Genomic DNA, 21,937 nt, shown 5'->3' on the forward strand with positions numbered 1-21,937 from the left:
AGCAGGAATTTTTGTAGCTAGATCAAAGCCAGGGAAGGCAAGCAATAAATTGCACTCCAACCAGCTTTCCTAGCACTTTCTACTGGCAGTCACAATAAGGCACGGCCAGGAACAAATACAGGGTTGTCAGTGCACAGGAAAGGGCAGGAAATTAAGTGAATCCAGAGATCCTGATCACTGAAAAACAAAGGAGCTATGGAAAGGTTGCAGCAGCTTGAGGCAAACACTCTTGGAGAGAGCAAAACAGACCCAGCCATCTGTTTGGTTTTGTGGTTCAGCTGCATTTTGTTGCTGGGTAAAGCATGGAAACTTTAAAGAAAAAAACACAAAAACCTTACTGAGACAAAGTAAGAAATAATACCTCAGAAAGGGGAAAAAAAATGCTGGCAGATGATCTGATGGGAGAAAATTCACTAAGATACATCTCTCAAGTCAACTTCCCTTGACAGGTTGCTTTATAGTTTTTATCATATTAAGGAATTCTAGCTAGTTTGTAATTAGCACCATCAGGATATGACACCTTACCCACAGAAATATTCACTACAGGTTGGGGCCTGAAAAATGAAGCCTGGCTAATGAAACCCAACTTCAAAGTCACAGGACAGTTTTCCTAGCGGTTCTTCTGCTCTGTGCAGTAAAGGTGAACTCATCTTCTCCTCTCTTTCAAGTGACTGCTGCTGAAGAAGTTATGTGTCCAGTTTCCACGGCATACGAAGTCCCAAACACTAAAATGAACTGCAAGAAGATGCCTGACGAGCTAGAGCTCATCCCTGAGAGGAGAGGGTCAAGGGCAAGTTCAGGTGCACAGAACTGCAGCACTGTTCAGATACTTCTTGCTTCAGACACTTCCAGGGATTTTTCTAGGACATTAAAAGCTAAGCCATATATTTGCTGGGCATTAGAAGAAGGTCCTGCTTTGTCTCTCCCCCAAACAGAGCTGCTTTATAATCCAGGCTATCAGAGTTCATTCACCCTTGCTGCTACAGCTACCACAGAAGTTTCTCTGTTTATCTTATTTTTCCTTCTCATAAACAGCAGCCCCTACTGCAACTAGAAGCAACTACTCAGCTACTTTTGCTGGGCAGTGTGGTCTCACTTTCAGGGATGTAACCACTGCCCTTCAGCAGAGGACAAAGTAGGAGGCCTCAAGCGAGGTCTTCACTACTAGAACACAGCTTTCTAAACTCCTGCTCCAGCAGGACTTCTCCTGTGTAAAGAATTGAGACAATGACCATCCATGAACACCAACAGCATTTCTGAGTCTCAAGGGAAATGAAAGTTTGGGGAGCAAACTAGTATGTAATTAATTTCCAAACATCAGATCCCTTCCTCCCCCATGCAAACCCACTCTTCTCGTTCCAAATACAGATGAACTACTTGCCAGGTGAAGGGACAACAGATACAGCTACGCCTGTGGGCACACATCACTGCTCTACCTGTTCATTACTGCCTTCCTCCCAGTCACTAACTCCTGGACTTCCCCTCAGTTAGTTTCAAGGTAAGGTAGAAGAGCAGAGATATCCACCAATTCCTCTCATTCGGGCTGAGACACAACAGGAAGGACAGACCATGCTGTTGAGGTGGTATATTGAAACAGCAGTTGCCACCTGCATGGAGAAGCCACATCCTCAGCTGAGAGAGCTTCAGCCTCTTTCCTGAGCTTTTCACCATTGCTCAGATTTACTGAGGAGGCTGCACTTGATCAGCACTCTGCCCCCACTACTGAGAATACTTTTTTACATCTTGCTTCTCTCACCTTGCTGCCTTGCAGATATCACACACAATACTGCTTATCAGTGGCTCTGAATGAATGGAGACACTGGCCAGCTCTCGAAACTGAAACACTGAGTTGCTAAGGAGGTTGGAGCCCCATCCAAGTGCTGTGACACTGGGATGCACAGGTGAGACTGGTGGACTTTCTGAGCTGCCACTGTGCCTGTCCATGAGCATTTCTGTTGCTTAGATCTTCAGTCTTGTGGCTTCATCTCAAGATTACCTGTCTTTGTGAGGAGAGCTTTCAGTTGATTCATCACTACACAGATAGAGGGGGAAAAAAGACTGAATGGAAGTAGGAAGGGAAGAGAAAAGAAGTTCTTCAATGAAGCAGACAACAAAAAGTGTTAAAAGTTCACTCAGAAAAGATGGTCCTACAGTATTTCTGTTTAGCAGTTCTATTTTTAAGTCTACAGATCAAAACCAGGAAGCCACCATTACAATTTCCCCTTGCAAAGTGCTTTCACAGCAAAAATTACAGCCATTTCCAAGATTACACACATTTGGTTTCTTTCAGTGGTGCAGGGGATACCACAAACATACATGAGGTTTGTAACTTAAACAGTATTCTGGAGCTATGGGCCCCCTTGCAACCAAAATGTCATTCCCTTTTGCTTCTCAAAGACTATCTCTGGCCTTTGGATGTTTTGTCTAAACCAAGATACGCTGAAGGGAGCAGTAGATATGTCACTTAAAAGGATTGATGTGGCATTCAACATACCAGATTACTATTCAAAAGTCTTTAAGAGAAGATACTTGACACTTCATGCATGATATATAGAGTTACTGGAAAGACTTAGCACAGATGAAGGGTTTCATAAGAGAATCCACAGAGCATCCACGAGTAGCAAAACACTGCTCTGAGTTGGACTGAACAATCTGAAATGTCATGCTGCTTTGATTCAGATACTATGAAAGGCAACGGTGCAAAAGACAAGTCAGTGAGCAATTCCAGAAATCCCAAAGTTGTACGCCCAGACCTACAGAGAATATGAAAGTCTTTAATTTTGATTCATTAAGTTTTGACTTAACAATTACCAGCAAAACAAAAATGCAAACAAAAGTATAATTTGTATTCCCCAGCTGCAGCTTCCATTACATCAACTTTACTGTTGAGGTCAAGTGGGCAGAATTAACTTTACTACGTGCTACAAAGCACATACATCAACTAAAACGCTGCACTTCGGAAAAAATGGGATGAGAGTCCTATTCTCCTTCAAGATCTGCTGAAAATGGCACAAAGGGCCCTCTGTTCTTAATGTGTGACACTCAGAGATCAGTTACTAGTTCAATTAGCGAACTTCACTTTTTTTTTAAATTTTAATTTGCAGGTCAAAGATACCTTCCCCAACTGAACTGGAGGAGGTATCTCTATTGGGAATACAGCTGCACTAGTAAATCTGAACAAGGCACGCATGAAGAAGCAAAGCCTGTTTGGCAAAGAGCTATGACACAAGTCTGTCACATAATGCATTATCCAACTGCAACCCATTTAGCTTGGAAGGAAAGGATTAGTATGTGTCATTCTCACCCCTCCCTGAACACAAACGCTATTTAAAACGTGCACAACATGAATTTCTGCACAGTTTGGACTACCCAACTTGCACCACTGTTACGACCAGCCTTCCCAAACACCCTGGCAGCCCAGCACTCAGTCCACTAGTTAGTCCAAAGCCTCAGTTCCCTATCAATCTGTCTTTTTTCTCCTTCCTTTCCTATTCCCCAAAGAAAGGCAGGCTTCACTTCAATTCTGGTTCTACCTAAAGTGTCTTGAAGAAAGACAGCAGAGGCTGAAGTATAGACACACAGCCCGGTGGATCACTAGGAAAACAGTGTGGACAGTAGTTCCCATGTCCTTGTAACTGACCATAATACTACAGAGAGGGCTTTTTCAAGCAACTGAGATTTCCCTCTAGCAAGCATAGCAGAGGCTGCTGCAGCCCAGCTGGGATGTCTTATCTACACAGGACAAAGCATTTGAGCTGTACCATGCCCTGCATTACACCTGTCTAAACGATGTGATTTGTACAGACGTGCACAATCGTGCTATTTTCAGCAGACCCAGTACAAGGAAGCCAGTCACTCCTTCACAAGCCACAGACATCTAATGGCCTTCCATGGCTATTAGGAGGAAAAAAATGCCAAACCATCAACAGATGAGAAGGGCCACGAAAATGATCCGAGGGCTGGAGTACCTCTCTTACGAGGACAGGCTGAAGGAGTTTGGGTTATTCAGCCTGAAAGAAGAGAAGGCTCCAGCAGGACCTCATAGTACCTGAAGGGATCCTACAGGAAAGCTGGGGAGGGTCTTTTTACAGGGGTTTGCAGTGAGAGGACAAGGGATAACGGTTTTAAGCTGAAAGAAGAGAGATTTAGGTTAGAGATCAGGCACAAATTCTTCAGTGTAAGGGTGATGAGACACTGGAACAGACTGCCCAGTAGGGCTCCATCCCTGGAAGTGTTCAAGGGCAGGTTGGATGGGGCTCTGAGCAGCCTGTTCTAGTGGAAGGTGTCCCTGCCCATGCAGGGGAGTTGGAACTTTAAAGTCTTTAAAGTCCCTTCCAACTCAAAAAATTCTGTGAACACAACCATTTTGCATCCCCTTCAGAATCCTAACAGTGTTCTGCCAAGCTGAGCTTTTCCTATATGCAAATAGCAATAGCTTTAAAATTAAAAAGCTGCTTAAAAAACGCAGTTCATAAATGCACAACCTGTGCTGCAGCAACTGAGGCCATTTCCTTCTCCTTCGTCTTGCCTCGCATTGGCCATCTCTGCTTGCATAGTTCAAGAATTTGCTTTGAGATAGACCTGAAGCCAACCTGACCCAGAAAAAGTCAGTATTACCCTAAGTGTGGCTTGGTTCATTGTAGATCTGCAGGAGAATAATGAGAAGGCAAGATGCTGGGGAAAGTTTGACTGGCTCTTTTAGTGGTGGCACAACAAATTTTATGTAATTTTTTTCTCTGTACTAAGCCAGGCCACTTTCAATGCATTTTTACTTCATTTTGAGGAAAGAATCCTATTTCTGAGACTGCTGGAAGAAGAGTTAAGGAAATCCACATAAAACTTGATCTAAAATCAGGCTAGGATAACTTAACAGTGCCCACACATCTTACTTATTTTAAGTTGCAACTTTTTGCATAGATAGGGTTTCTAACACAGCTTTTAAACTATCATGATTTACAACAGAACAAGATGACCTGTAGGCTCCTTGGAAATGCTCATCAAGTAGCAAAAGGTCATCTTTGCAGACAGTGTAGTGAGGACTGAAATATTTCTTCCATCTTGCCTAGCCTCCTCAATGGCTATGATACAACATACTGGCTGCAGAAAAACTAGGGATGCTAAGTTTAACTTGTTAAAGGTTAGGTGGACTTAATGTCAATGACATTTATTTTTGGATAACAGACCATTACAATAGTGCTCTGTGTTTTTTCTGAGTAGGATTACATCTTGTAATTAAAGAGCCAGCAGATGTGTGCATCCCATCATATTCCCTTTAATCAGTGTATTCCTAAATAGGTTTTCTTTTTTTCACCTGCTATATTTCTGTCTACTAGTAAAAGGGGAATCTCAAAGGATTTTTAGACATTGGGCATAGCATTTCACCTATCAGGTGACCTACTGAGACATCTCCCACAGGAAGAACCTTAAAACAGCTAAGATGAATCACAGAATCATCAGAGTTGGTAGGGACCCCTAGAGAGCACCTACTCCAACTCTCCCACTAAGGCAGGATCCCCTAGAGCCCACCACACAGGACTGCATCCAGGTGGGTCTTGAGTATCTCCAGGGAACGGGACTCCACAACACCCCTGGGCAGCCTGTTCCAGTGCTTTGTCTTCCTCCTAGTAAAGAAGCTTTTCCTCATATTTAAATGGAACTTCCTATGTTCCAGCTTGTGCATGTTGCCCCTTGTCTTGTCACTGGGAACTACTGAAAAGAGTCCATCCTCCTTGCACCCACCCTTTAGATACTTAGAGGCATTAATAAGGTCTCCCCTCAGCCTTCTCTTCTCCAGGCTAAAGAGTCCCAGCTCTCCCAGCCTTTTCTCCTAAGAGAGATGCTCCAATCCCCCAGTCATCTTTGCTGCCCTGCGCTGGACTCTTGAGTTCACATTTTATATGTGTGCTTGTGCACACACATATTACACATTAAAGTTATGAGGTGTCTTGAGACAGCAGCTTGGTCCTTCCTCTGGCTGTCTGGATTTACACTTACTGTCAGGTCGAGGAAAGCAGACCTAGGGTTTTACCGCTCGAGTTGTAACACAGATCTTCAGTAGCATTTTCCAAATCTTCCTTATTCAATCTTCCCAATTCACTAGGCACTGGCTACTTCAGATTCCTCCTAGTCTATCACCAAGGTAACAGCTCCTTTCTCCAACATCTTCAAAATCCTCTATCACTGCTGCTTCTCACTGCTACAGCCCTTCAATGCCCAGCCACTACAGCCACCTCCTGCCTCCTTTGCTCCCTTCCCAGCCTTTCAGCACACTGCTCTTGCCCAAGCTCTTGGCACAGAAACGCTCTGGTACTCCTCAAGTGTACAACCAATTCAGTAGTCACATGTTGAATTTTCAAGCCTGTGTGCTGTGCCTTGCTTTAATATCCTACACACTCTCACATATTCGGCTCCCTTTGGGTTTCCCACTCCTCCAGATCCTCTCTTCTCCCACTCTGCTTTCTTATGATGTCTCATCAATCTCAGTAGGCTCCTTCCTTGTGGCATCAAATAACCTGAAACTCCCAAATCCTTCCTAAAATAAGCCTTACCTACCCTGATTTCCTGCCTTGCCAAACAAGCTTACTTTTAGTCCTTTTGTAAAAGCTTTTAAAAATACCATATAAATATCACTTTCCACTGTGAAATACTTGGTTGTAATAAGATGCATGCCAAATTGCCACTTCCCCAGGCTCCTTTGATGCACAGATCTCCTTCTCTTTGTTTAGGCTATAACTACTTGGGACAGGAACCTTGCCTGTAAGCAGCTAAAATACCATGCACGTTTCCAGCCCTGCATAATCAGCCTCATCTCTCCCAGGCAAATGGCCAGCACTCATACATTTCTGCTTCCAAGTTCTGAGCGCCCTGTTTTGCGTAACTCTCCTTCACCTATATTTTATAAGTTTGCTCTCTTCTGCTTCTGTAAATAAGCGTAGAAGTTGTCCGCAGCGCTTCAGGATCCAAGCAAGTAAGGGTACCCAGGTGGTGTTTGTACATGACCCCAAACTTTCTGTGACCTTATCCTTGTTTAAAATGCTGGTAAGGGTAGGATAGGGGGGAATTGGACTAGAAATTAGCCAATTAACAATTTCTCAGGAAAATGCAAGAGCCCCAACCCTACATCTTCCAAACCACAGAAGAATTTTCTTTCAAAATACTTTCCCCTCAGTCAGCAGTCCGTGCTCACCCTCCCCCGCTCCTCTGCTCCACCCCCCCTTTGTCAGACCTGCTTCTGGAAAAAGTCTTGCTGTTCCAGAAAGCAATGCATTAATTCAACATGGACTTTGTTTTACTTGTCTAAATATTCGCAGAGAAAATAGCTGTCCACAGTTATCAGGCATGTTCATCTGCAGACAGGAGCTTTTCAGCCTTTGTTCCTCTTCCCCCAACCTCTCCTCTTTTTCTTTTAAATCACAGAAAGCTTCATGCCAACAGCTAGAAAAGTACAATAATGACGCTTCTTCTGAAGAGTTCTGTATTGCATATGCTCTTTCTTTAACCAGCAAGGGGCAATAAAAATTTACTACTTGCCTTGGAGCACAGAGGAGAGGAAAAAAAATACAAATAAAAAGAACAAACTAAGTCTAAAGCTGCTCTGTCACTATCTTTAAAGTACTTTCCTGCATTGTAATAGTTCCAGTTGAAAGTGTTGAGCACAAAACCAAAGCAGCAATAACTTCTGTCAAATATCTGTCATATACAACAACAGTGTAAACCCTGACTTTTACCAATCAAACTGAAATAGCACAAATGACTTCCCATGAAATTAGCCTGTAAACAATCCTAAGTTCTCTTCCGGGGGCAGTTCCAAATAAATCCATGTGTAGGACTAGCTTTTTAACTGGTAAAAGAGAACTTGAACTCTGCAGCTTGCAGGTCTAACAAATGTCAGGACTGAGAAAAACTAAAAACGTTCAGGCTTCTCCTGGCATTCTTATTTGTATTACTGGAGTTCTGTAAAGCATAGAGAGAAAAGTTTAGAAAATGGACCACATTCAAAAACATTTAACATTCTAAAAAAATCAAGTTCTGCAGTTACAGAAGAAACCTTAACCAATGTAATCTCTTAGATCTAGGCACACCACAGACTATTTTAAAGAGAAAAGTTCAGCAACAAATGTCATCTGTTTCTCTTTGTAAAAACACACTACAGCTGTTCTCTTTGCAGAATTTTTTTTTTTTCAGCTTTAAAAAAGGAGCACTATTGTGATATTCAATAATTTGTCTTTCATCTTTCTTATTCACAGAGCTGGTAACACTGCCCCCAAATATCTGAAGTTCAGGGATGCTTAGCCTCTTCAAATGGCTTTGGAAAGGATAGAAATAAATAAGCCATATATTACCCCTGATAAGTCTGCCCCATTAGGCAGTCTGTAACAGAAGCAAACACTTTTCCCTTCCACACTCAGGCTTTTCCAGTATTTTTAATATCCAAGACAGTTAGAAAATCCTGGCCTTAAGAAACAATGCTTAATTCCTTCAGTTGTGGCTTTTAAGTAGTTCTGTCATAGACCTAATCAGTAACTACGCTTATTAGTGGTACCCAAGCATAAATATAAGGGGAAGCATCCTTTACAGCTTGCTTTTAAACTCCAGTGAACTCTTGGAGCTAACCCTTCCAACAGCAGGGACTATCTCAAGCAGAATATTGCTGGGTGAGAAGAATTTCAGCCAAAATGTTTAATTGAATTTAATTCCAAGAAAGAGGCCAAGTGGGGGAGGGGGAAACTGTTTTGCCTGAGTTGAACAATTCTGGCAACCTCCCCTTTGAGCAGCTCTAGTTCTTCTGTGCTTTGGAGCAGGGACTTGAAGGTTGGCAGGGGGTGCATGTGTGCACTTCATGCATTCTGTCATTTCAGTGCAAACCCACCCAAATTTGGCCTTGTTAGAAGTCTTTTGGGCTGGGATGGGAGGGAGAGAAGGGAGAAAGAATCCCTCCTGACCTCACATAAACTGTGATCTAGTAGACAGCAGTGGGCCAGATACCCAGACTTGTTTCAACAATTGCAGTTTAGAACGGGTAGATGTCTGTACAGGCTGCAGCTATGCCAAATGAAAAAGCCAGGGTCTCCAACCTGTCCCCCAAGTACTCAAATAACTGTCTTTATTTCAATAAGTCTGCTTTTGTAAAAGCTCCCTAACCTACTATTTCAGATGACATTAAACAACTTATTTTTAGTCAGCCTATGGCTGAAATGCATTGGAGAGAGCTTATATAAGCAGCTCAGCCATGGAGGGTGTCCCAAACCTTGAGATGTGCCAAGTTCAAATGCTCAGATTGAGTATAAGATAAAGCACGTATTCTCACAACACACTCAAAACCCCAGCATTGCTTGGGCCTAATAGGGAAGAAGCTCTTATGTAGCAAGAAAAACGCAGGGATGGAAGAGCCTAGGGGAGCCTGTGGTGTGGATGTCTGCCAGGGAAGACACTGACACTGGTCAGAGGGTAGGTCTGGAGAAGATGCACACAAATGGTGGGCATAAGATTGCAAGAGGGAAAACCTGGGAATGCAATTTAGGTACTTGAGTATTAGCAGTTGACTATGCATGACTGATCATGCAGTCTTAATATTGTATAGAGCTTTGTTTGCAGTATTGTTTGAATATGAAAGGATATATTTGTTTAAACTAGTAAACAGATTGTTTAGAAAACTGATTCCCAGAAATTCTCCCAGTTGCATCACCAGGAAGTATCTAGCAGAGTTTGACACTGCAAAAAAAGTATCTCTCAAGCTTTTGGAGTACAGAAATACGCACAACTTCTTTTTCACAACCCAGCATGTGTGCTTACGGGTAGGGTTTTTTTGTGCTTTCAGGGTGTATTTGGTGGCCAAGATGCAAGACCTTGTCTTCTGCAGTTGCTGCAGGGTCAATCTACAGTAGAAAGAACACCCCTCTTGTAATTTTGGTTTCCTCAAGCAAAGGTAAAAGGTGACTGAAAAGTTTTATGTGCTTGACACACAGAAGCCTGAATATAGAACTGTCACCAAATCCAGGAAAAGATAAATTTAGTACTTTAAAAGTACATTTTCTTCCTAGTAGGAAAAGGCACCTTATCCTCAACTTGGAAGCTTCTTTTGTGCTCGAATTTAGTTCCATCCCCTCAGTCAGGTTGTCTGAAAGTTACACAGAGGTGCAAATGGTGCTTCTCCCCACCTCCTTTCTTTTTAAAGTGCAACGAGTACCGCATCTGGACAATCTTTCAAGAAGGGGATGGAAAGGTACCTTTACTCTGGGAAAGATGATTCACATGTACCAGAGAAATGCTTGGTTTGGAAGATTCCTCAGACCTTACTCAAATTCAGCTTCAGAACAAGATGTTCCCCCCTCCCAGTCCACCATGCTGCCTGTCAAACCAGCAAAGCTAAATTAAAAAAAAAAAATATGAAAAAAATGCTGCTACTGGTGGTATTTTAAACATCTATGACTGACACCAAAAGCTCCCAAAACTTCTGAAGAAGACTGTCTTTACTACCAAGCACTGCTTGCAAGGAAGAAAGGGACTGAAATTGGAATGATTCTCATCTTTCCACACCAAGCACTTTTCCAGTGCGCACATCTCTGACCATGGCTTTTTGGCATTCCTTATGCCCAAAGTTAAAACACAACAGATGTGAGCTTCTTCGAGCAGCACAAGTTGTCAGACTGCAGAGTTACCCTTGGTTACCAGCCTCCAGGTCTTGCAGCACCTAACCCTGGCTCTCAGACACCCTCAAGCTGTCATGTATGAAATCCACATCTGAACTCTGGAGCTTTGGCCTCCCCCTGTCAGGGTGCCAGAGGTGCAGACCCTGGCCCACAAGAGCCAAAGGTGCAGTGTGGCTTTTGGTGCACCCTGAGGGGCTGGTGCCATAGGAAGCTATTGATTCACCTCGACTCTGCTGCCTGTTGACTATCCCGCCCAGCGTCCATCGCCGGTCCAGGCGTCTCAGGTGAGCCTTGCGTCGCTTAGAAACTAGTTTGGAACGTGGATGGAAACAAAAACAAAAGAAACAAAAAAATGATAGGAGGGTGAGGAACAAAACCAAAACATGGTATTTACAAGCACCGGTCTTGTTAGTAGGAATGGGTTAGGTTAGGTGGGATGCAGAAACTTTGTTTTAGTTTATGTATTACAGTGGAACAAGTTAGCTTCTTGAGCCTTAGCAACATGAACCACCTAGAACTGTAACAAATTGTCACCCTATGGCTTTCCTTAAAAGCCATATAAAAACATACACACACCCCAAAACAAGCTATACAACTGAGAACATCTTGTCCAAGTATGCTGCAGGTCTAGCAGGACGTGTCTCTGTCCATGCTTGGTGGTTGGAACTAGATTATCTTAAAATTCCCTTCCAACTTCTATGATTCCATGACAGAGCAGCATCATTGCTGTTTCCTAATTAGGCTGCATGATCTTTGGATAATTCAGTCTATTGCATAAGACATAAATCACAACATGGTTCTCAACCTTCTAAGCAAATAATCACACTAAAAACAAGATTCAAGGTGTGTGTGGGGGGAAAGGCAGCTTCTCATATATGAGTTCACTTGAAACAACAACCCTCAGGAATGGAACCCAAGTGAAAAGTGTCTGATGTCTCCTTGCTTGCAACACGTGACTCATAATCACTGTCGCAGCAAATTCATAACATATTGATTACTAATATAAAGAAAACCTAATCTTGCAATTACTGAGCAGGCTCAAGAAGCTAACAAGCCAGACCTGAGAATTAGTTACACACTGAAACAATAATTTATGCTTAAAATATAAAAAAAGACATTCAAGGAAATGGCATTGTGAGAGCAGCTGTGCACAGAGGACACCATTTGTTTTCTGGATCACACACATTGAACTGTACTCAGTTCCTTCTGCTTGTGAAGGTGTGAATGACAGGGAAATCATTGGACCAGCAGACAAACAAACATTTTGTTTTTTCCATTCAAGGGCTTCCATGCCAGTTTGGCAACTACTGCAAGGTGCTGCCACAAAGCAATGCAAGAGACTACACTTCAGCTGTCACTAGGGTGCAAACACAACCATTTGGTTAGTGAGGCTGGGATGCTGTTCACATCCAGTTCTGTTTATGCACACTTGCTTGGGGAATACATCCCTATGACAGCAGACATCACTGCTTTCTAGAACTATGTTCTGTAGGCAGTCAGGCACAACAAACATATTTGATTGGGAAATGATTAGCTGAACAAGTGAAAAAAACCCCTAATAACTTCCCCAAAACGTGGCTTTTGCCTTCTTGCTCTACCTGCCAGTGGCTTAGACTAGACTTCTGCACCTAGCTCACTCTTGTTAATTTCTCCTTCTCAGTGGTGCTGAACAGGTACAATATCTAGTTTGTGGTACTCTGTATTTCTCTTTGATCCAATGGGGGTCAAAGAGAAGAAGAACCAAAAATTTTCAGGAGCTGGATTTCAAGTTTATAGATCATTGTGTTTTTGGCAAAAGGAACTCGGTGACCCTCTTGGAAGCCCATGGTGGCACAGAGGATGAGCTGTCTTCATTCCTTAAGTGGCAGTCTTTTTCTTACCAATTGGTTTAACCTGGTGGCTTTCTCTAAATCAACAGGACAGTACACTGCCAGTTACACACATGCTACACAGGAGGCAGCACAAGACACCTCACAAGACATACAGATTATAGCAGAGAGAAGCTAAAGCTAAATTCAGAGTAAGGCTGCCTGTATTAGGAGGTTTCTACACAAGAAGGGAGGAGATGAAAAATGTTGAAATTAAAGGCATGTGGAAAGGAGGGGTGTGGAAGGGGGAGAAGTGTGCTTCAGGCATCAACACAGTAGTCATCCACAGCTCCTTGCTCACACCAGGAGTTCAGAGGATTCCAGCCATCCAGAAGTACCCACTGAACACAGTGGGTCACACAGATCCACCACAGTGTCCTCCTCACAACATATGACTGTTTCAAATAATAGCCCTTTTATATCACAATGATGCTTTTATATAATTCAGTGTTTTTTTTTCTCCACAACAATACTGAATTTTGCCATTTTATCCCAGGCGTGGACTTGGCTGGTCATGCCACCGTTAGTCACCAGATAGGTTATTTATCAACAAGTGTCTAAAGCTTTCCAGAGACCATTTTTAGATGTTTACTTTAACAGCTCCTGGGGCTGCAAATGTTTCTTTAGATTGCTTTCTGAATGTTTTCCAAGCCTTGTAAGACAGTGTTGGTCTAAACACAGGCCCAGGTAGCAGCTGACTGTCTACTCTTGTCCAGACAAAAGATGTTGTGCAGGCTCAGACGCAGGGAGGAAACACTTCTGTCTTTCTCAGGGACCAGGCTATTTAAACAGAGACACGTGGAAATATTACTGCTATGTACAGACAGCATTATTAGTAAGTTGTGTGCCACAGGAGAGCAGACCTCTGGGTCTGCCTGGTCTTGTGGACTTTTTCCAGGCCCATTGCAAATGGAGAGAGCCAAGAGGCTGATACAGAAAGCTCCCTACATCAGTGTTTCTACCCTTTCAAAGTAGGCAGAGCACAGATTGCACAGTTACAGGAAGTCAACATCTCCAGGTGTCACTCTGAAACTTGTGTGAACTCTAAATCCAGGGCCTAGGGCACTTAATCCACTTAACGTGCCTTCTTCCTCAGTTAAATTGGAGCCCTTCTCTCCCACCTGGTAGTTTTCTCTGTATGTACATTAACTTCTATACACTTCTCTTTAAGACAGTGAATTTGAATTGTTCTTTCCTCTCTTACGGAATTTGGAGAATAGCCCAAGTGAAAAAGAACTGGAGTAGGGGAAAAACAAAGAAAAGATGTCTCAGCTTATGTAGTTAATAACTACATAAAAGAAAGTTACTGAAAAGCAAGCAAAAGCTGAGACACATCAAAGCAGCCGCCGAGGTAATGCAGTTAGATTTGTCACCAAGATGGAACTGAACAGAAAGGGAAGAACACTCTGAGGCTTCAGCATATCTGGATTTGGAGTAAGGCAGGGAGCCCAACTGCTGACCACAGCTGAGGACAGCAGTGTAAGGATTAAAGGGGACAAAGAGGAAAAAGATAAGGAACATTTGGTGGATTTTCCATTACCCAGGAAAGACTGCTGTGTGGCAACAGCCTTGAGTATAGTACACTACAGAGGGCAAGATGAGAGGCGGAGGAGAGCTTGAAACGAAAGCAGTTTAAGCAATAAGGCCGTCAAACATGCACTATATTTAAGAGTCAGGAAAAGGGAGGAAGCTACAGACAAACAGACATGGCATTCTTCAACTCTTTCAGAAAAGAGCAGTAAATTTTTGTTCTTTACTACCAGGGAAACCTTACTAACTGCTTTTACATCCGCTAAGATGTTGCATCATACCAGACTGGTTCCCAGCCTGCCAGTCTACAGCCAGTCTGTCTCTAAACCCTAAGTGACCCAGAATATTAGTAGCTTTGAGCAGGGAAAAATGAGTTACAGAGCCAAAGATTTCAATAAGCCACAGATGTCACCCTTGGGGCCCAGCACAAAGTTATGTTTTGCCTCTGTACTATTTTAATAGGCAGATGGTCACCCCAACACATCTCAAAGTCTCCTGACTGTGCTAAGGAAAGATCAGCTGAGTTTCCACAAACATTCTACATAAGTGTCACATCAAGAGCACTTAAAAATATATTAAGGGATTAATTAGAATGGAGAAATAATAATACGTGTCCTTTGTACACAGTTGCTACATGAGAAGTCCATTAAGATGTGGTTAGTCTTCCATAATGGAACAGAGGAATATGTGAGGTTATGCTATTCCATTCTGGAACCTGAATTAAGCATTTTTAGCCAAAAACCAGTGCAGCTAAATACATATACATGACAAATGGCATCTCAGTTTTAACAGAATGAGACCACATCAAATAAAATTACCTTGCCACACAATCACAGACCACAGCAAACAGCAGTGAAACTAGTTTCAAGGATCAATTAAAAAAATTGTAATGAGAAGCGAACATTAGTTAAAACTCACTCCTTCTACTGGCCTGTGGCTCTAATGAGCATCTTCTGCCAATTAAAAGCTCTCATTCATGTAATTTTTGCAAACAAGCCACGCAAGTTCTCTCCTCTTTTATGGACATGAGAGTCCAAGACCTCTACCAGAACTTACTGCTTGGACTTGCACATAAGTTGTTTGTATGCTTTTTTTAGAGTACTTAAATGAACATCATTTCAGCTTTTGAACCTTGTGTCACACTGACAGCCCAAGGGGGTCACAAAGGGATCACAGGCATGGTACTTCCGTTTCTTCTGCAACAATTTATTTACTGATACAAGATAGTAGAAGAGGTTACTGCACTGGATTAACAGCCACAAGTGGCAGCAAGAGTTTTCAAATTTTTCCTACAGGGGGAAGAGCAAAGCAAGCAAATACCAGCTTCCCTTTTATAACAATAAGCTTTCCATACCTTCCCCAAGTTTGGATGTGTTGATGTCAGAGTCATCTCTGGTTCCATTTTGGGACTCCAGGTACGTAGCAGGGACCCAGCCCTGCTCTTCTGCTGTGCTCACAAACCACCAACCTACAAGAAGAAGCAAAATAAGTTGCTCAGTCAATATTAAGAGGAACAAGAACAGCAAGATGCTACTGAGAAGATGGCATAGAGTAAACAGCTTTGGTGCAGGTTTAAATTATTCTACAGTCTCCTGGACAGAGAGGGGTCTTAGTCCTATGATACCATTTCCATCAGATAATCTCACAGTGGTAAAAGAGTGTGTAGGCAGACCTCATGTAAAAATGGGTTGCAATGGAGCAAACTTCAGTTTATTTTAAGAAACATGAAGCCTGTCCATGACAACTCTGTTTTGAGTTCTCCAATTCAGTTTCTCAGAGCAACCCTTGCAACATGTACATCTACAGTATCAAAACACTTTGTATGTGTATGTATATATGAATGTATTTGAGATAGCACAAACACTGCACAAATCCTCATATAAGGTATCACAGAAGTCAAAAGATGGAAACAGGAAGGACTTTAGTAGAAGGGCATAGATTTCAGAACAGAATACAAAATACTAAGTGCTTCTAGAGCGCTTGTCACCACAGTTGGTGTTCAACAAACATGACCAGAATTCAGTGCCCTGGGAAGCTGCAAAACACGGCACAGAGCAGAAATAAGAGAGAAAAGATGATTGAAATGTGACTTCAGACCATAACCACCATTTGTCTTCCCACCTGAACATCTAAGTTTCTGCCATTTTATACAAAAATATTAAGTATTCGTGAACTGTATAGATACAACCTTTAGGTCCTATCCATGGATAGATGAATAAAATTATAGGTGAGCCACATTTAGGTTAAAGGCATCCCAACCTTAACTACCATTGCCTCTTTCCTTGCTTGGCTACATTGATTTATTGAATCCTCCACTGGTTTTCATGTAGACTTACTCACCCAAGAGTTTGCTGCTCCTGGATATGAGCACAACTTAGATTCTGCTCCATTCAGGTAAGGTGAGGGTTGAGGTACAGGATAACAGAAAGTCAAGCAGGTAAATCATTTCTGGTTTCATTATGGTTTTCTGCAATCCTCCAGTCTCCTCTAAAATTGCAAGTTGCTTTGCCAGGACGATACAGAATATTGCTCAACACCAGTCTTTCAGCATCCCCAAAGGAAGCCGAGAAAATTACTATCTCTGTACATGCACCTCAAAAGAGTTTACAGATTTTTAAGTCTGTCATAAAACCAAAATAATTTAGAGGAGATTTCCAAGCCTGCCTGTGATGAATAAGGCAGGGATGAGCTTGCTTGGTCTGTAAATAGTTGAGGCACAAAAACTAGTTAATTTACGGTGGCGCAGAGCCCCAAGTTGTGTGACAGTGACGCAGCCCTCCCACAGCCAGCAGGGCCACAGCCTTGGGCCCAGCAAGGGGAAGTGCCATGCAACTTTATTGAAATAAATAAATAAGAATAAATTTAAAAAAAAATAAAAAATAAAAAATAAACCAACTGTAACAATGCTCAAGTGTTTATCCTAAAAGTCACCCAAGTTTGTTCCAAGTCCTGTCACGGAAGATTTTACCAGAGGGCAGTAGTTACAAATCCTCATTTTCCTCCCTGGGGCCTGTGGCAGACAGACAATGTGCCCCGAGCAACAAAGCCCTAACTTGCCAGCACACAGCTGCTAGGTAGTTCTACTTATTTACTCTCAAAACTCAGACATGGCTTTCCATTTTCTGGCCCAGCAGAGGCTTGGAAATTTTGCTTCACAACGCTCATGGTTGGAAAGTTTAAATTTAGTTATTCTTCCTCAGTAGGGGGTGGATTCTCCTGCCACGAAGCCCGCAGCAGTGAACACGCAGGATCTGCCAGACTGTTTCAAAAACACATCTTCATGGTTGTTCCTTATTTTACTAGTAATGTATTGACATGGGTAGCAAGCACAGTTTAACATACAGTTATAACATACAGTTATAGGCAAAAAATGTCAGAAGCTGGCTTTCAGCTTATATCAATTAGATTGGAATAATTTATCTAAAGGCAGAAAGAAACTAAAACACAATTGCACAAAAAGGGCTTGCCTATACTTCAAATGTGTGCTTGGGCCAAAGTCAAACCATGGTTAAACCGTCTTTGGAGGGCTGGACTGCACGGCCTTGATGCCAAACCAGTGCTAGTCCATTTCGCAATACAGCTCCCCGGGTTTGGCTCGCTGAGCTGCACTGTGGCCTTGAAGCAGAGCTTAAGGTCTTGTGTTTGGAGCCAAGGGGTAGCTGAGCCTCCATCCATTTAATCAGGGCTCCCTGCTAAAAGACAACACCTCACCCCCACACCTGGGCATGCATATCCATGCCTCCCATCTATCACTGTGCCTCCCTGCCAGACATCTCCAGCCCTGAAAGGCCTTGGCAGGGAGACCTCACAACTCCCATGCTCTTGTGAACAGGCTCACATGTACCAGTTGGAGGTCAAGTCACATTTGAGGTAGATTACAGTCAAGTAACTTAACCAAATATATTGCAATATGCAGACAGAACGTGCAACAGTCTAAGTGAGGTTTCAAGCTGCTTTGATTCTTCAAGCCATCACTAATAGTAAAGCTTATCACCACAGGCTTGTAAAAGTTAAATTTATTTCTAAAGATTTCCTTTATGAACTATGTGCAAGGATAAAGTATAAACAAGAAACCTACACAACCTACTGAGAAATCAGCAGCCTCTGTCCAGGTTCAGGGAAAACCAGCCCTCACTCTGAAATTCTCTTCTCCCATTTCAAGATGGCTTCTCAGAAAGGACAGAAGAAAGCCTTTAATGCAGTTCATTGGAATAGCATGTCCACAGAAAAAAACCCAAACAAAACAACAAAAAACCCCACGTATGTTTTACTTAAAAAGCCTGAACAACTTAGAAGCCTGAGAAACTTCCAGCAGTACCCCCAGCAGCAAAGTCAAAAATGGACGCTCACAAGCAAGACGTACAATGTCTAGAAGTAGCTGAACAGACACTGCAGAAGCAGCTCACTCCTTATGAGATGAAAATCTGAATTATGATGGCACATCTAAGCCATAACCCTACAGAAAGGAAATTACAGCATAGTGCAAGAATTGACAGACTCTTAGCAGAAAATGGCTGAAGTGCAGACAAGTTCCACAACAGCTCTTGCATGACAAGCACGAACTGCAGAACTCTGCCCAGCTGATCATGAAGTACTTGCATTAGGGCAGCTGCAATTTGGTATCACTACCCTTTCCCTCTACTTTCCCCATCCCCTCCTCAAGGTTCATGGGGTTCATGGTCTGCAAATTAGCCAGACTGGCCTTTGTTTGCAAAGTCAGCGCTATAATGGCACAAACTAACTCTTGTCCCCTCCCCTGCCATCTTTTCCAACCCAGAACATCACAGAAATGTTGTTAGAAAACTTGCTTTTGAAACACAGAACAAAACATTGCCTTTGAGTTTTCCCTCTATGCTGGAGTTGAGCTCAACTTCACAATTCATTATTAAAACCATTCTGCAGCAACATCTGCAGGGAATTATGTAAAGTTATCTCTGTGCACTGCCAAGCCAGTCTGAGGTTCGTTCTTGCACTCACACCATCTGTAAAACTTAGGCAGTGCCTTGCAGCTTGACTTAACCCTTACAGATGCCTCAATCTCTCAGGCATCAAAATGCAAGTCTAAAGCTGATATGGCATGGCTGTCTAGACATAGATCATTACCCAACCCTCATCACTGATGAGGATTCACAGGGAGTTTGGGCCTCACAGAAGGCACACAGGGAGTTGTAGCCACTGCACCCAGATCAAGTTCAGCTCAAGCTTTGCTGCATTACTCCAAATCCTGCCTTAACACTAATCCAAGAATATGAATTTTTAAGGTAGGTGTGCAATTTTCACCCCACATACACTGATCCTTTGGTTGGCATCTGTCCATCCCTAACTGCAGCAGCCAAGAAGTCTCTACACTCAAAGAATCCATTTAGGCTCTGATAACTCTCAGGTACTTTCAGCATGGAGCTTCATCAGTTACCGAGACATGAAAGGTTCCACTTGCCACACATACATAAGCACAACAAGATGATGATTTCAAAAAAGACTGGTCACATTGGAGAGTGAATAAATGACAAAAGACTTTGGTTTTAAAAATCGTGATCTTGCTTTTAATTGTGTTCCCAGTCCTCTCCATGTGAAGTCTTGAAAAAAGCAAAATAAGTAAGCACTTGTTGTCCGCAACCCACACCATGGGGATACTACTAGAACATAGTTAAAGGATTATATTTTATAGAATCATAGAATCATAGAATCTTAGGGGCTGGAAGGGGCTGCAAGCTTTGCTTATGTTTACATGCAACCTCAACCACCCAAGCTTCAAAATTGTCCATTTCTCCACACCATCAGGAAAACTAGCTGTTCCTGTTGAAGTCTGCCTAATCATAAGATGCTATAAAAGAATTTGGGTCTTTTTTTGAAATGCAGGATCATGCTGAACTTTGGTTTCTAATTCTCCTCCTAGCAATTAATTTCTCTGTTGACTTTAAATATAAATTCATGAGCTTAACTAAAGTAAACAAGAAGGATAGCAACACTGTAAAAGGGAATGGGAATCTCTCCTGCATGAGTGGACCATACATTCTTCTAAACAAATACTTAAATAACACTCCACCTCTCAAGAGCCTTGGAAAAAGCCTACTCAAGCAGCAGTCTGGTACATTTGACATGCACTCTTTGGGCTTCAGAAGGATGCTCCCTTCTGAGTCCTTCTGCCTTGGATAAAAAATAAACCCCAAAAGATAGTTCCAACTACTTAAATTTTTCTACAGAGCAGTACTAGATGCCATCAGGTCACTTACAGACCTGACACATGGACCTTCTAATGCAAACAGCTCATTACTTTCCTCTAGAGATGTGATCTGTTTCATTAAAAAATAGCTAAGATGAGAGTACTGCTGTGCAGATGAAAATGTGCTTGCTTTTTCCACTCCTCTAGAGCTCTTCCCACACAGCATACATATTTGATACACATAAGGAAGGCAAGCGTAATTGCCTCAGACAGACCTCCAAAGAATATGCAGAAGCATAAATGTAAAGACACCAAAAGCAGCATTTTGCAAGAGGGATCTTCTGCAGTAAGCTTATTCTCACACCCACTTCCTAAAAATTCACTGCAGTGTCCATATGCCATTAGACAGTATCACTGTACGTGCTGGCTCTGCTCTCTGTAAAAGGCTCCTTCAGTCCTACACACTTGGCAAAGGTGCTGGGTTGACAGCACTGAATTCATATGAAGGCCAGTGTCTGATTTCTGAGCATCTTGTTCTTATAATTGACAAAGTGGCACCTTTAAAAAAATATATATTTAAAAAATGGAGATGCATGAAAAAGGTCTTCTGGCATGGAGCTGACTATTATTCGAGGTACAGAATTTTGTGTGTGAGTCACTGCACAGGAGACTAAGGGAGCTACCTCAGGATTAATTATTAAAGCTGGTGAAATATTAAAGGTAGCTTTCATCTTTAAACACATTATATTTCCCAGCCTGTGTGCACTGCAGACTTCACTGCAGCCACCACTCAACCATGAAGCAATATTTGTCTTGATTTAAAGATGGAAGTGGGGCTCAGAGATATGCTCGAGGAAGAAAGATGTGCTTGTGGCAGACATCCTACTTAAACCCAGTTAAGATACATAGCACAGGATCATAGACCTTTATGTGCAATACACAAAGGAGATGGGGCCACACACAGAGACTTCAGCTCTACCACATCATGATCCTTCCAGCCAGCTCACATCCTAGAGCTATGTGTTAGGAGCACGGTTTTCATGGGCAAGCCCACTTCCCATGGGAGCCTCATTTTGTGAAGTGTGGCAACCCCAGATGTCTGACTCACTGCTCTGATAGTCAAGAATGAAGGTTGTTCTCTTGCTTGCCACTACTGTGGTTGCTCTCTCGGTACCAAGTACTGCTTCAGGAACAAAACTCACTACCCAAAGTTACTGCTTAACTCCAAGGGGATTTTTAATTTGCTGATTAAATACCCCAAGAGTGATGGTAAAGAGTTGTTAGCTTTCTCATGTCAGAGAAAAGAGGAAAAGGGATCACACCTGTCACTCCTTTCCTGGTAGTTCAGCACAGGAAATTGAAGCTTCTATATGGGTCATGGAACAGGCTGCTCCTGGTGCCAAATATGCCACATCATCTGACATGACATACATTAGAAACCACACATCTGACTGCTGTTCAACAGCAGTCACACAGCCACAGGCTACAGTCTGCCCAGCAAGTTACCCTCAATATTTGAACCAGAGTGATAGTTTTATTATTTAATAAGGAGAGAACATTTTGAGTAACACAGAAAGATGGGCTGCAAAGTCCTGTGCCTTGCTTCAGCATCCAAATAAAACTTACAGGAATCCCTAAAAAAAACATAATAGTAACCCCAGCTTAAAAGCATCGCTTAGGAACCCTGATAACCCAAGCACACATGGAGTGCCCCTGGAAACACTTCT

At 42.5% G+C, this 21,937-nt stretch overlaps 1 protein-coding gene across 1 annotated transcript in view; it reads right to left on the minus strand.

Annotated features, from left to right (window-relative positions):
- Nucleotides 1–21,937, minus strand: part of SH3PXD2A (SH3 and PX domains 2A) — a 209,944-nt gene that overhangs the window by 13,200 nt on the left and 174,807 nt on the right. The window contains exons 7-8 of the mRNA XM_010007894.1: nt 15,402–15,515; nt 10,873–10,956 (exon numbers count right to left, since the gene is read on the minus strand). Coding sequence (XP_010006196.1) covers nt 10,873–10,956; nt 15,402–15,515 — 198 coding nt within the window. The remainder of the gene's footprint in view (nt 1–10,872; nt 10,957–15,401; nt 15,516–21,937) is intronic.

This window comes from Chaetura pelagica, unplaced genomic scaffold (assembly GCF_000747805.2).
Source record: "Chaetura pelagica isolate M959 unplaced genomic scaffold, ChaPel_1.0 scaffold531, whole genome shotgun sequence".
NCBI lineage: Eukaryota > Metazoa > Chordata > Aves > Apodiformes > Apodidae > Chaetura > Chaetura pelagica.